Consider the following 13,971-nt stretch of genomic DNA (forward strand, 5'->3'; position numbering starts at 1 on the left):
ATCTGTTGTGAACTTGTGAAGAGAGAAACATACATTTGTGGCAGTTTTGCTGTTACACCTTAAAGTGCAAAAGCTACAGCAATACTATGTGATAAGTGCTTAGATTAGATGAAAAAGATGTTGAATTGTGGGGTTTGGTACTGTCTGTGATTTCAGGCATCCACTGGGAGTCTTAGAACATATCCAGGGAGAAGACCAGGACTACTGTATTTGTTCTGGCCCTCAAGAGATGCTTTAATATACATATATGGTTTGGTGGCCAGGCCATGGGGTTTGGACAGACTTTGGTTTGCATACTGATTAAGGGCTGTTGTCTAGATTCAATAAAATAATCCAGGTGAGCTCTTAGTAGTCCATTGGCTGGTTCATACAAACCTCAGTGCATTTTACTTACTATTTTTGTCACTGATGTTGTCAGTCTAAATTGAAAAAATGATTCTCTAAAAAACAATGACATTTATTCGGGAATAGCGGAGCATTACAATGTGAATACACATGCCATAGTCATTGAGACAAAGGAAATGTTTAAAAGCAAAAGTGAGGAAGATTACCTCAGATGTTTTCAAACAATAATCCTTAGCTGCAGTGATTAATAATGGGACTTTTATATATAAATGGATAGGCTCTTTTAACTGAACCTGGTGCATATATTTGACACACATAAATATTTACAGTCCTGAGGTTTGCTTTTGTTTGTTTTGGAGTTTTTTTATAGTAGGGATTGAACCCAGGGGTACTTTACCACTGAGTCACATCCCCAGCCCCTTTCGATTTTTATATTGAGACAGGGTCTCACTGAGTTGCTTAGAACCTTGCTAAATTGCTGAGGCTAGCCTTGAATTTGTGATCCTCTTGTCTTAGCCTCCCCAGCTGCTGGGATTATCGTCATGCCCCATTCTGCCATCCACCCTGCTTGCAGCCCTAGGTTTCTGATAGTATGTTTTTATTATTGTTTGTCTTCCTTTTCCTCTTATCAACACAGGTAAACAATAGTAGCATGTTCACAACAGTTCATATATCTGGAGAGAAATAATAGAATCAGCACCTGGGTGAAATAGCACATTTTAAAATGTTGTTGTTGAAGATTGGAATGTTGCTCAGTGGTAGAGCACTTGCCTAGCATGTGTGGTGTCCTGGGTTCAATCTCCAGCTTTCTAGTCAATCAACCCATTATAAATAAGTAAATTATAAAATAAAATCTCAGGGCTGGGGTTGTGACTCAGTGACAGAGTGCTCACCTAGCGTGCTTGAGGCATTGAGTTCAATCTTCAGCACCACATTAATGTAAAATAAAGATGTTATGTTCACTTAAAACTAAAAAATAAACATTAAAAAAAATTAAAATTAAATCTCATTAAAACTTCATGTATGTAATAGTACGCATTCATGAAGTTTTAATGAGCATACATGAAGTATGTATGTTCTTTGATATTCTATTATTATTTCAGATATCTGAGTCACAGGGTATGGTCATGCATTGCATGCCTGTAATCCCACCAATTTAGGAGGCTGAGGCAGGAGGACCTCAAGTTCAGTTCCAGCCTCAGCAACTTAGCAAGACCCTAAACCATTTAGATAGACTCTGCTTCAAAATAAAAAACGAAAGGGACTGAGGATGTAGCTTAGTAATAAAGTGCCCTGGGTTTAATCCCAGTACCAAAAAAACCAAAACCAAAAAACTTCATGTGTAATGCAATTTAGTTTAAATATTTTTAATTATGAAAACTGCAATACTATACAACATAAAATAGTTGAAACCTATTATATACCCATCCCTAGATAATAGCTATCAAGATTTTGCCATATTAACTTCCTTCTTTAAAAATTTCTTTTGAAATATGTTAAAGCAAATCCCAGATATCAAGCATTAAGGGTTTATTAAGATTACAGTATTAATAATAAACAAATATTTTAAGACAAAACTTAAATTGGACATTTTCAAAATATTCAAAACATCTCTGTGGAGTATGATTTGTTTGCCACTACCCACTTGCAGTCCAAAAGAAATTGTGAAAAAGATGTGTGAATGCTTTAAAAAATAATTTCAGCAATGCTCAGATCTTTCATCCTGGATTAAGATTAGGAGGTAGGAATTGCAGGTCATCTATCTCTTGAGTTTTCTTTTTTAAATCATGTTTTCACTGATTCTATTATTACTTCAGATATATGAGTCAGAAAAGCACTTAGTTTGTGCTTTATAAATATTTCATCATTTACACTTTCTAATATTTGCTTCATTTTTTTCTAGTAAAACCCAAATTAAGAAAAATCTTATTTTTCACAAGTGATCTAGAGAATTCCTGACCTAGCCTAGAGATAGAAGTCCTAAAGAAGAAATACATTGCTTTAAAGTTTGCATTTTAGTTAGTTAAAAAAGAGATATTTGTTTTTAAAGCCATTTTTGTATCTACTTTTCCAAATTTGCTTTTTTATTTAGTTCTTTTGGTTTTAACACCTAGGGTGTTTGAGCTGGTGTTTTGTTTTGTTCATTTGCTTTTTAAACAGTCTATTTAATTCTGTTCTGTAGAATAGGTAATACTTGTGTTTTTAATGTCCTAAGTTTCAGTTCTACTTATTGTATAAAATTGTAACCCTGGAACTGTCAGGCTGGACCTGTGAACTATACCCATAGTGACCTGCCTTCCTTCAACTAGGTTATTGGTATCTGAAGATTCCTCCAAACCAGTTTTAACCTATAAAATGTTATCATCACATAATAGGCATTGCAGTAGACCCTTGCTCTACTTATCCTTCTTCTAAATGGCTGTATTCTTGGTATAATTGTTACTCATATCACTTGGATAATGCACATAGGTAATCTGGGATAAGAAAAGTTATTTTAGAGTGTAGTTTCTTTTCAGGCTGCACCACCATCCTGGCTGAACTTTAGAGATGCTTAATAAAAGTGAAGAGGGAAGAAAGAGCTTGCCATTTGTCTATGTGAATTCAGGTAGTACAGAATATTTACCAATGCCAGAATTATATTTAATAGATGACTTTTGTTTTGTTTTAGAATCACAAGCTGATGAACACCTGGTAGCAGAAGTGGTTAAAAAATGTTCATCTGAGACTGGTTTTAGATCTTCAGCAAGTGAAGAGCCACATCTGGCCATTGATTCTCACTCAGTCAAGGATGTCAAAGAAGAACCTCAACATGATGTTAGCAAAATTTCAGTAGTGAGACCATTTTCAATAGAAACCAAGAATTCCATAGATATCTCTGCAGCTCTTGGAACAAAAGCAGCCCATGGCTGTGTAACCTTAGTCTCAGGTGAGGCTTTGCCCTCCTGTGCTCCAGAAGCCACCCAGGACAAGGCAATGACAGATGGCAGCATGGGGGTTACGCTTGATGCTTCTGCAGAGGCTGATTTGAAAGCTGAAAGCTCTTGTCCAGAGCCTGTGGCCAGCAGAAGCAAGCTGAGAAAGCCCAAACCTATCTCCCTAAGGAAGAAAATAACTGGGGGAGCATTCTCAGAAACGGAAACTGTCATGGAAGGCGCACTTCTCACCAAGGCACCATTCAATCCCAATGAATTGGATAAGAGCACACATCCTTCTTTGCTAGGAGATGCTGGAAGCCAGAAATCTCTCCCTGACGTTAACAAAACTTCAGGCACTCTTAGTAGTGACACCAATGACTCCAAGGTTGAGCTGCAGGAAGAGTCGAGGAGTTCATCTCTCAAACTTGAATTTGATTTCACAGAAGACATGGAGAATGTAGAGGCCAGGAAAGCCCTTCCAAGGAAACTTGGCAGGAAACCGGGTAACAGACTGACTCCCAAGATACCAAAAGATGGCCTCAGTGAGCCAGTAGGTGTAGAGCAGCCTGCAGACCCAGCAGCCAGAGACGCCCTTCTCTCCCAAGTGTCTTCTAAGCTAGACCTTAGTCAGTGGGATCACCCCAGTTTTAATCCCTTTGGGAGCCACTCCATTCTACAGAACTCCCCACCCCTCTCCTCTAAGGGCTCCTACCACTTTGACCCAGATAACTTTGATGAATCCACGGATCCCTTTAAACCAACTACGACTTTAACGAACAGCGACTTTTGTTCCACCACTGGTAATCATGTTAATGACATCTTAGAGTTACCCAAGAAGGCAAAGTCGCGTTTAATAACGTGAGTGATAGTGGGTGCTGGGTGTTGTGTTTTGTATATCTCTTGAGTTTGGCAGCCAGCTGCTTTTGGTTTTGGTGAACCATTTATCTTTGAGGTGCAGCGGGGCAGACACAAAGCTTATAACTTTATGCTGCAACCTTTACTATATTGCCTAACTCCTGTGTAGAATCAGAAACTCTAGAGATTTCCTTTGTAGATTTCTGCCTTATTTCCGAATCCTCAGCTTATTTGGCTAAACTTTCTCTCCCCTCTCCGTATATATTTTTTATGATTAAATCAGATAAAAATTTGATGGTTTTCAGAAATCCTTGCTGGGAAGAATTCCAAGCCTACAAATACCTGTCTAGGTCAATTACTTGCAAAATGGTTCTTGTGGAATCTTTTTACTTAAACAGAAAGTAGAAACTTATTTTTGTTTTTTGGAAAACTACCATAAAAAGTTGGTGAGAATTCTTGTCTCTATGTATAGTTTCTGGTTCATTAGCAAAAAGGCAAATTTCTGATAAGAATTTTTTTTTTTTTGAGAGCAAAGTAACAGGATTTATTAGAGTAATAGGAAGAAAGCAGAGTTCCCAAAGAGGGAAGGTTCCCAAGAGAGGGATACCGATAAGTGGTTACTATCTAGGGGTTCATATAGATCTACAGGTTTAAGGAAGTCAGCCCCTGCCAATCCTGGGTAAGGCACTCAGTGTCCACGAGATATTCATGCAGACTTTGGTCCAATCAAAATATCAACCAGGGACTGGGGATGTGGCTCAAGTGGTAGCGCGCTTGCCTGGCATGCGCAGGGCGCTCCTCAGCACCACATAAAAATAAAATAAAGATGTTGTGTCCACCGAAAACTAAAAAATAAATATTTAAAAAAAATATCAACCAGGCATTTTTCTTTCTTTGGAGAGGCAGAGACCCCAGTCATGTAGGTCCTGATTTGAAAATAGCCTTTTTGTAAGTTTCTTAGCAAATATCTGTAGGTGCTGTTTGCTTTACTGCCCAGGAAGTTATCCAGGGGGCGCTGATAAGAATATTTTAAATGATTAGTTAAATCTGAGTAAATTAGTCTTTTGTCATGTGCTCCTCCCACCCTCCTCATTTCTCCCGGGATACCTGGATGGACTTTTGCATGTCTTTGGAGTCTCTGGAGTGATTCCTCTGGTGATATTCCATGTCAAGCTTCAGTTTAACTTTGTTATAGGATTACCTTATCTCACTAGTTAAATTGAATAAGTGACAGTTATAATCCTTTGTAACCCTGTGGCATTTTACTAGAAGTTAGACATAAAGAAGGACTAACAAAATGGAGGATGAAATGTGAAAAGGGAGTATGAGAAGTATACCATATTTGTAGTTTTCATGAGATAAGTTGCAGAAATGCTTGTCAGCATTACTATGACTTATAAGAAAAACACCAGGTGGTGAGTTACACTGGAAAGGAAAATATATCCAGAGGTTTAAAGAGAGCAGGTATCGGGCTAGGTTGTGGCTCAGCGGTAGAACACTCACCTAGCACATGTGAGACCCTGGGTTTGATCCTTAGCACCACATAAAAATAAATAAATAAAATAAAGATATTGTGTCCAACTACAACTAAAAAATAAATATTAAAGAGAGAGAGAGAGAGAGCAGGTATCCATTTCGAGACCAAAGAGGTTGAGGAATGTAGACGTTAGTTCTTCCGCAGCCCTCTAGCATGTCTAAGAGGAATGAAATACCATTAGTAGCTCTGGATTTGTTCTGTGATTACATATGAACAGTTAAATGATCATTGAAAAATATTATTGATGGGTATCTACACAGTTTACTTTTGTGGCTTTTAAGGTTAGGTACCTCTGTGTAGATCACACTTGGGGCATGTATTGGGCATGTTGCCACCTTGATACTTCCTCCTCTAAATATGAGAAGCTTCTGCGTAAGAAGTCACTTGGGAGCCTTCTTTTCAGTTACATACATTCAGTTACATATATAGCCAGTGCACTCATGTTAATGAGACTAAATCTGGGCCAAAGAGGGAAATTTTTATTATATGCTTTATGTTCAGTACCAGGAACCACCCTCCCTTGAGTTCTACTATCTTCCCTCGGTAGCCTTTTCTTCCTATTCTGTTTTCATTAAATGAACTTCTCAATCTAATATACCTTTATATATATGGTTTAAAATTCTTGTACAATCAAAACTCCCATTTTCTTTCTTCAACAAAGCAGTGCTAGCCAGCTTTTCTAATGCTAGGATTTTGGTTAGCAGGGCCCTTCATTTGTAGGAAAGACTGAAAATATAACATTTGGTGGTAGCATCTAGTGGATAGTTTTGCATGGCATTCAAAAAGACATGTACAAGAGCTGGGCATGGTGGTGTACTCCTGCAATACCAGCAACTCAGCAGGCTGAGGTAGGACAATCATGAGTTCAGAGCCAGCCTCAGCAATTTATCAAGGTCCTAAGCAGCTTAGTGAGACACAGTCTCAAAATAAAACATAAAAAAAAAAAAAAAGGGTCTGGGGATGTGGCTCTGTGGTTAAGTGCCCCTGGGTTCGATGCTTATACGTACCCCCCCCTCCAAAAAAAAAAAAAAAAAAANCCAAAGAAAAGCAAGTTATAAATAATTCTTTTATTGGTCAGCGTGGTATTTTTACTGATATTTTTCAGTTCATTAAAACAGAGCAGAATCTGAATTAGTCCTGTGATCACAAATTATGTGCTAGTCTAAAAATAACAGGTGGTCCCAAGTTTTCCACTGTTCTGGACTTTGTATAGTACATGGTGTTCATCTTTTATCTTACTCCTTAATAAGAATGATAACAATTAATTAAATACTTTCATACCTTGTTTACCACAGTTCTTTTCTGTAAGCACCTAGGTCTAGACTGGAGCTGTCTTACGAGGCTTCTGTTGGCTTTTAGTGCAATAAAGAATTTTCAAAGAATCTCGTCCAGCGTGATGATTTTTCTGGTAAGCGTCAATGCCTAGTGAGAAAAGACAAGAAGAACCAAATGTCTAGCTGCAAGGCTATCTCATCTAAAAGGATTTTGGTGGTGTATAATTAAAGATGGTAGGGGTCAGAGTACTGATGTTTGACAACACACAGAAACAAGTGAAGTGGTCTTTTCAGAGAAGGAACCCAGCTGTCTTTCTTTGCTCACCCTGTCTCTTTAGAGAAGATTCAGAGGCAGCAAAGCTGTCTCTACATCTCTACTGAGCAGGTGTATGATTTGTGTGGTGCTGTATGCTTTGCTTTTCTCTGCACACACTGCGCTTTGCTCCATCTCATACCTTGAAAGTTGGCATTGTGATTCCAAACTGTCCTGTTGGTCTTTTTTCTCTTTCCAGGAGTGGCTGTAAGGTGAAGAAATACGAAACTCAGTCTCTTGCTTTGGATACTTGTTCACAGGTAAGACTGTGCCTGTCACCAGAATGTCTCTTAGACCCATAGTCCCTTGACTAGAGTTTGCATCCTCTGGAGGAAGTTCATAGACATTTTCTAGTGGGTGTCTGAGTACTCATCTTTAAGAAAACTAATTTTTAGATCCTTACTGTCCTAAAATCATCTGGGAAGTTCCCTGAAGACAAGGGAACTCTCACAATGACCCTTTTTTATTTTTACCTTTTAGAAAAAATTCCCACTCTAAATCTTAGAAAGATGTTCACCACAGAGTGTGAAAAACTTCCAGGGCACCAAAGGGAAGATTTGAAATATTGGTGTAGGTTCTCAGACAGTAATTGGCTTTACTAACTGAATAATAATTTGTTTAAGTCAGGTGGTTTTCCAGTTTATTGCTTTCAACAAAATAGGATCTGAGTTGTCAGCTGATAGATAAGTATTGATGATAGAATCTTTTGGCACATAACTTGGGAGAGGATTCAGAGATTTGAAAGACATTTCTATTACAAAACTTTTCTTTAGCTTTATGTTTCTATGTATGTAAATAAGGTTGATTATTGATTTATTAATTTAGAAACCAGGAACAAAATTGGTGCAGACACTTATTTCATTCTAGCAATAAATAATATCCATTGTGACTATATGAAGTAATTGGAAGCAAAAAAAATCAGGTTTATCTGATTGCAATGAGATGCTTTTTTAAACTTTGTTTCAGCATAACTATAGTTACAGAAATATATTCATATTTAATAGATCAATTTAAGTTTAACTCATCCTATATGATTTGGACCAGAAATTTGATGTGTAGCTTAAAATATTAAGAAAGAGGTGGAGGGATTACAATATGAATTATTTTGTTCTTCATCTATTACAAATGTATGAAAGTCCCTCCTTCAAATTTTACCAAAGCAGGCAGCAAGAACAATGAAGAAAAAATTTAAAATGAAGAGACTTATGGTCAAAGGAAAAATTTTTTAAATTTTACAAGGAACCTTTAAAAGACTTTCAGTCATATAAGTATATTTCACTGGGTTATTTTTTGATGGAAGTGGAGTGGAATACAAATTCAGAAAGAAGAAAGAATAATATGAATTTATGACCACTGAAAAACTTGTTTGGGTAGCTTTAAAATGGGTCACCGGATATCAAATAAGAGGTTTGTTTTTTTTTTTTTTTTTAGTATATTTTTTTTAGTTGTAGAGTAAATTGCATTAGACAAGATCAGTAGTTAGACTATACCATATATTGCATCCACTGCAGTTATTTAAAGACAATTATCTTAAAGATATTTGTTATTAATTATTTAAAGATACTTTTTTGTGCTGAAAACTTTTTAGGTGAGACTTAAAAACACAATAGGATGCATGGGTTTTTTTAAAAATTAGGAGGTATCTGAGCAAGAAATTTTGTGAAAACCACTGCTTTAAATCTCTTAAACTGTTTGCCTATAAATTTAGGCTAGAAAAATCTCAATTTTTTCAAACCCTGGACTCAAATTACAAAAGCTAGTTTCTAGAAAACACAGCATTTCACAATTGAAAGACTCCAGCAGTCTTCTGGCTCTAGACCGGGCTCTGCAATTAACTCCATTGTATTGGGGCCACTTGCTCCATTCCTGAGGTGTCACTTTTCCCCATTTTTGCCACTTTTTTTTTTTTTAGAATATATGCATATATACTAAAAAAATGGATACAGTACCTTTATTTTGTTTGTTTTTATGTAGTACTTGGGATCAAACCCAGTGCCCACACGTGCTAGGCAAGCACTCTACCAATGAGCGTCAACATTTTGCCTTTTTAATAGATAATGTCTTTGTTGCTTTTCCCAGGATGAAGGAGCAGTGATCTCCCAGATTTCAGACATTTCCAATAGGGATGGCCATGCTACTGATGAGGAGAAACTGGCATCCACATCATGTGGTCAGAAATCAGCTGGGGCCGAGGTGAAAGGTGAGCCAGAGGAAGACGTGGAGTACTTTGAATGTTCCAATGTTCCTGTGTCTACCATAAATCATGCGTTTTCATCCTCAGAAGCAGGTACGGAAGCATATCTTCATCTTTGTTATGTATGTAAGCATAGAAATGCCTGAAAGTCTAAAAGTAAGAGATGCCTTAGATAAGAGAATTGGGTCACTTGATGGATAGATTTAGAATGCTTATCTACACTTTGCTTTATCTAGAAAAGAGATACAGGAAAGTGCTTATTGAAGTACTAGGGACTTATGGACAAGTGTGGCAGTATGTTCAAGAGAAATTATTGCTTGAATTTTCTTATGACTTTGTGTTAATGTTGGCCATATCTGAAAGTATGATGGCCTATAAATATGTCGTAATTCTTTGTAATTACTGTGTTCTTTGTTTAACTTCCAGAAATAATAACAATTAGCATGTATAGTGCCATTCCATGTGCAGGCATTGTTTTAAGTGCTTTACTTGTATTAACTCCTTACTGCTCACTACCTGCTGCTCTTTTTGCTATTCTTCAGAGAAACAAAGTGAGGCACAAGAAGCTAAGTAGCTTGACCAAGGTCACTTGGCTAGTATAGGAGGGAAAGGGATGTTTTTTCCTTTCCCATTGCAAGGTTCATGGCTGAGACCTGTATAACAAAAGACAGACTAATGAGAAAAACATACAGATTTATTTAACACAAGTTTTACAAGGTACAGAGCCTTTCAAAATGAAGACCTAAAGATACAGGGAAGATTGTTTTTACAGATAGTTATAGGAAGTACAATTAGAGGAAAGAAAAGTAGATCTGGAGGGAACTTATAACAAGGGCTATTTGTTGAGATTCCTCTCATTGTCTCTGCCTTCAAGGATGAGAATGTTCTTTTTCTCTGAATATTAGGAGTACCTCTCTGGAATAAGGGTCTTATAATCTGTTATCAGGGGAAGATGAGAGAATTCTTTTACGTCTTGCATCGGGGAGAAGGACAGACCTTTCTGCTTCCTCAAATGATGAGGTACCATATTTGAGGGCAGTGTGCTCTGAACACTGTCACTAACAAATGGTAGAAACAATTGGAACCTAAGCAGTCTGTTTCTATGGCCTTTTAGCTGTAGTGCTAAAGTGTGGAATGATTATTTTCATTATGCAAGGCTACTATAAGTTTGTCCTGAATGTGATACATTAAAATTGACAAGTACCTTATAAAATTCTTCTTAGTTTTCTAATGAAGAACCTGAATTAACTTTAGCTGAAGCCTTTTCCAATGGGACTCTTCATATCATTTTAGAATGAAGACCCTAAAATGGCTCCACATAACATCTGTGGAACTTAACTTATGAAAGATTTGGAAATGTGTACCTGGTTACTTTCAACATTATTAAAAACTTAGATCTTCTTAAGCAACACAATTCTTACCCACACAATAGTGTAGGCTTTTTCTTAAGAGTTTAGAAAGTCATTCTCTGCCATTCTGCATCAAAGAAAACAGATGGAAAATCAGGACTTTGAGCAATTTATTCTCTTCAGCCACCTCCTAGCCCCTCAGGCCTCAGTTTCTCATTTACTGTTACTATGACAGTTAACTAAGATAATCAACTTATTAAGAGAAAAGGTTTATTTTGGTTCCAGGGCATGATCAGGTGGCCCTTGGCTTTTAGGCCTGTGGTTGGGGTTGCCCAATCCCAGTAGTGGGGGGCATGTGATGGAGCGTAACCGTTCATCTCATGGTCAGGAAGCAAAAAAGAAGTAAGGAAGAGGGTGGAGTCCCCCAGTGTCCTTCAAGGGCACCCCACACCCATGCCCAGTGACCTGAGGACTTCCCAGTAGGCCCTACCTCTTAAAGATTTTGCTATCTCGGGGTTGGGGATTTAGCTCAGTGGCAGAATGCTTGCCTAGCACGCACATGGCCCTGGGTTCGGTCCTTAGCCCTGAAAAAACAGAAAGATTTTGCTATCTCTTAACAGTACCATCCTAGGGACCAAGCCTTTGGTGGACATTTAAGATCCTAGCTATTGCACCATGCGTAACATTTCTGGTGTCTTTCTTTAAGGCCTTGTTCACCACTACCCCTTTTACCCCACTTTCTCAATGTTAATTCTTAGTACTCATACCTGCTCTTGTTTCTTATCCATATCTGAAGTATCTTTCTTTGACATTTCCCACAAAAATTCCACCTTTTTTTCCAAGTCTCTCTGCATGTTCCTTGAGTCCCAAGGAACCTCTGCTCCCACCATGTTTCTTCTTGCCCTTTCAGCTCTACAGTACCAGTGCCATGCACTCATTGTAGGAGGGTGGCTTTTGTATCTATCTTATTTGTCTCCAAGTTAGGGATTATTAGAGATGTGTCTTTGAATTTCCTCTGACACAGTACATGGTAAATATTCGTTGAAATATGTTCTTCCCTACTGGAGGAAATTCCTTGAAGAGGAATTTCTATTAGATAACAGCACTATTCTCAAAGTTGGTAAATCGGCTAGTTGGCTTTGGAAAAAGCACAAGATTTAAACAAGCTGTTACACTGTAACTTGTTAGCTGTATCAAAGGAACACTCCAAGGCTGTGGTCTCTGGGGACATAGGGGTGCTACAGGCTCTGGTACTGGAATCAGAGACTATTGGCTGGAGAGAGAGTCACCTTAGAGATGCTTCTTAATGGATACATACATGGGTGTTCCTCTAGAACCAAGAAACTCTCACTGATGGGAGGTAATCTGCTGTGTTGATATAGCCCCACTAGCTTTCTGTGAGTAAAGGGCAAATGGGAAAAGGAGGTTGTAGTAAGGAATTTGGGCTTGCACTCACAGGCGTGGGGAGGCTAGGAAGGGATTTTTTTGTTGTTGTTTTTTGTCTGTTTGTTTGTTTTTAGCAGGACAGTGATGTTCATATTTGTTTTAAATAATTAACTATTGGCCAAAATAGTATTTAATTATTGCTACATAGATGATTGTAGCTTTAAATTTTGGTATGCTTTTCTGTATCATTAGATTTTCTTCTAAGGGCATATTCTGTTTTTTGTTTTTGTTTTTGTTTGTCTGTCTAATTTAGTACAATATCACCTCTGGTGGTGGAGGGAAAAATAGACGTCACACAAGGTAACTGTTTACAGGGTATAGAGAAGATAATAAATTTAGTTTTGCAGGCTCAAAATTTAAAGCTTAGTATTTTATATGCTGTATTAATTAGACTGAGAGTGAGTTCTTCTGGGCTGGAATTTAAATTCAGACTTGGTAATAAAATAACATTCATTGTTAATAGTTTCCTCTTCCTGAAACAATACCACTGTTAGTACAACTCATTTGCTGAACTTTTCAATGGACACAAGGGGGCAGCCTTGATGTTCTTTCTGTTCGACCATTGACATTCTGTTTATGGCTGAGTGTATATTCCTCTTCTGAATGTTATGGACTTCAATACTAAACAGATCAACAGAACTCAACAGAATGCAAGTGCTCATTTTAAAATTTCAAAACATTGTTGGTATGTTTGTAGTGACTTTGGACCTGTACTGAAGTTCCCAAGAGTCTTTCACCAAGAAAGAAGGAACTTCTTGGAATAACTATAAAAATGACTTTCTGTTTTAGGTGTAGAGAAAGAATCGTGTCAGAAGATGGAAAAAGACGGATCTACTGTACTTGTAAGTTTTCAAATTCGGAGAACAAGGTGGAACTCTGGTTTTCTTCAGTATTTGATTTGAAGCCCATATTATAAATTTGTTAAAGTCTAGTCATTGTTAGGTGATGATGATTAAATTGTGTATGTGTGTGTGTGTATTTCTTTTTTTCTTTTTTAGTTGGACACAATACCTTTATTTCACTTATTGATTTTTATGTGGTGCTGAGGATCGAGCCCTGGGTCTGGCAAATGCAAAGAGAGCGCTCTACCACTGAGCCACAAACCCATCCTTGTGTGTGTGTATTTCATATGTACATATGACACATTTTCTTCACTGGAGGAACTCATAGTTTATGCATAATGTTCTATACAGTAGCCAGTAGCCACATGTGACTGACTGTTGAGCGCTTGAGCTGTAGCTAGTCTGAATTGAAATGCCCTGTATGTGTGAAATACAAACAGTATTTAAGACTTATTACCCCCCCAAAAAGGGATTATTAAATGTCACAGTAACTTTTTATATTGACTACCTGGTGAGATGATGATATTTTTGATCTATAGAGTTAATTAAACTATATTATTAAAATTAGTTCTGCGTGTTTCTTTTTATTTTTTATTGTAGCTACTAGAAAATTAATAGGTACATATGACTGCCAGTATATTTCTGTTGAAGTGTACTGATATAAGACACAAAATGCAAACTAAAAATACCCCCTGGAAAATGTTTTAACAGAATGTGTTCAGGGCTGTCTGACTACATGGCAGGTGTTGAGGTTGGATGTGAGCTAATAAAAAGCAAAAAAGTTTTTTCATTACAGAGGATTGAACCCAGGGGCCCTCTAGTACTGAGCTACATCCCTAGGAGTTCTCCTTCTCTCTCTCTCTCTCTCTCTTTTTTTTTTTTTTTGGATTGACAAGGAGTT

At 37.4% G+C, this 13,971-nt stretch overlaps 1 protein-coding gene and 1 long non-coding RNA gene across 10 annotated transcripts in view; one reads left to right on the top strand and one right to left on the bottom strand.

Moving 5' to 3' along the window:
- The window catches only part of Tacc1 (transforming acidic coiled-coil containing protein 1), a 108,290-nt gene that overhangs the window by 77,667 nt on the left and 16,652 nt on the right, over positions 1–13,971 (top strand). For 6 of the 9 annotated variants that reach the window (XM_015501283.2, XM_048792739.1, XM_048792737.1 and 3 more), the window contains 4 exons: positions 3,014–4,118; positions 7,439–7,499; positions 9,319–9,526; positions 13,018–13,070. In XM_015501283.2, the coding sequence (XP_015356769.1) occupies positions 3,014–4,118; positions 7,439–7,499; positions 9,319–9,526; positions 13,018–13,070 (1,427 nt within the window). The remainder of the gene's footprint in view (positions 1–3,013; positions 4,119–7,438; positions 7,500–9,318; positions 9,527–13,017; positions 13,071–13,971) is intronic. The other 3 variants (XM_048792735.1, XM_048792734.1, XM_048792740.1) reach the window with 2 other exon arrangements.
- The window catches only part of LOC125613202, an 83,348-nt gene continuing 78,848 nt past the window's right edge, over positions 9,472–13,971 (bottom strand). Inside the window, exon 3 of the long non-coding RNA XR_007343701.1 lies at positions 9,472–9,583. This is a non-coding gene — a long non-coding RNA (uncharacterized LOC125613202). The remainder of the gene's footprint in view (positions 9,584–13,971) is intronic.

The sequence above is a fragment of the Marmota marmota genome, unplaced genomic scaffold (genome assembly GCF_001458135.2).
Source record: "Marmota marmota marmota unplaced genomic scaffold, marMar, whole genome shotgun sequence".
Taxonomy (NCBI): Eukaryota; Metazoa; Chordata; class Mammalia; order Rodentia; family Sciuridae; genus Marmota; species Marmota marmota.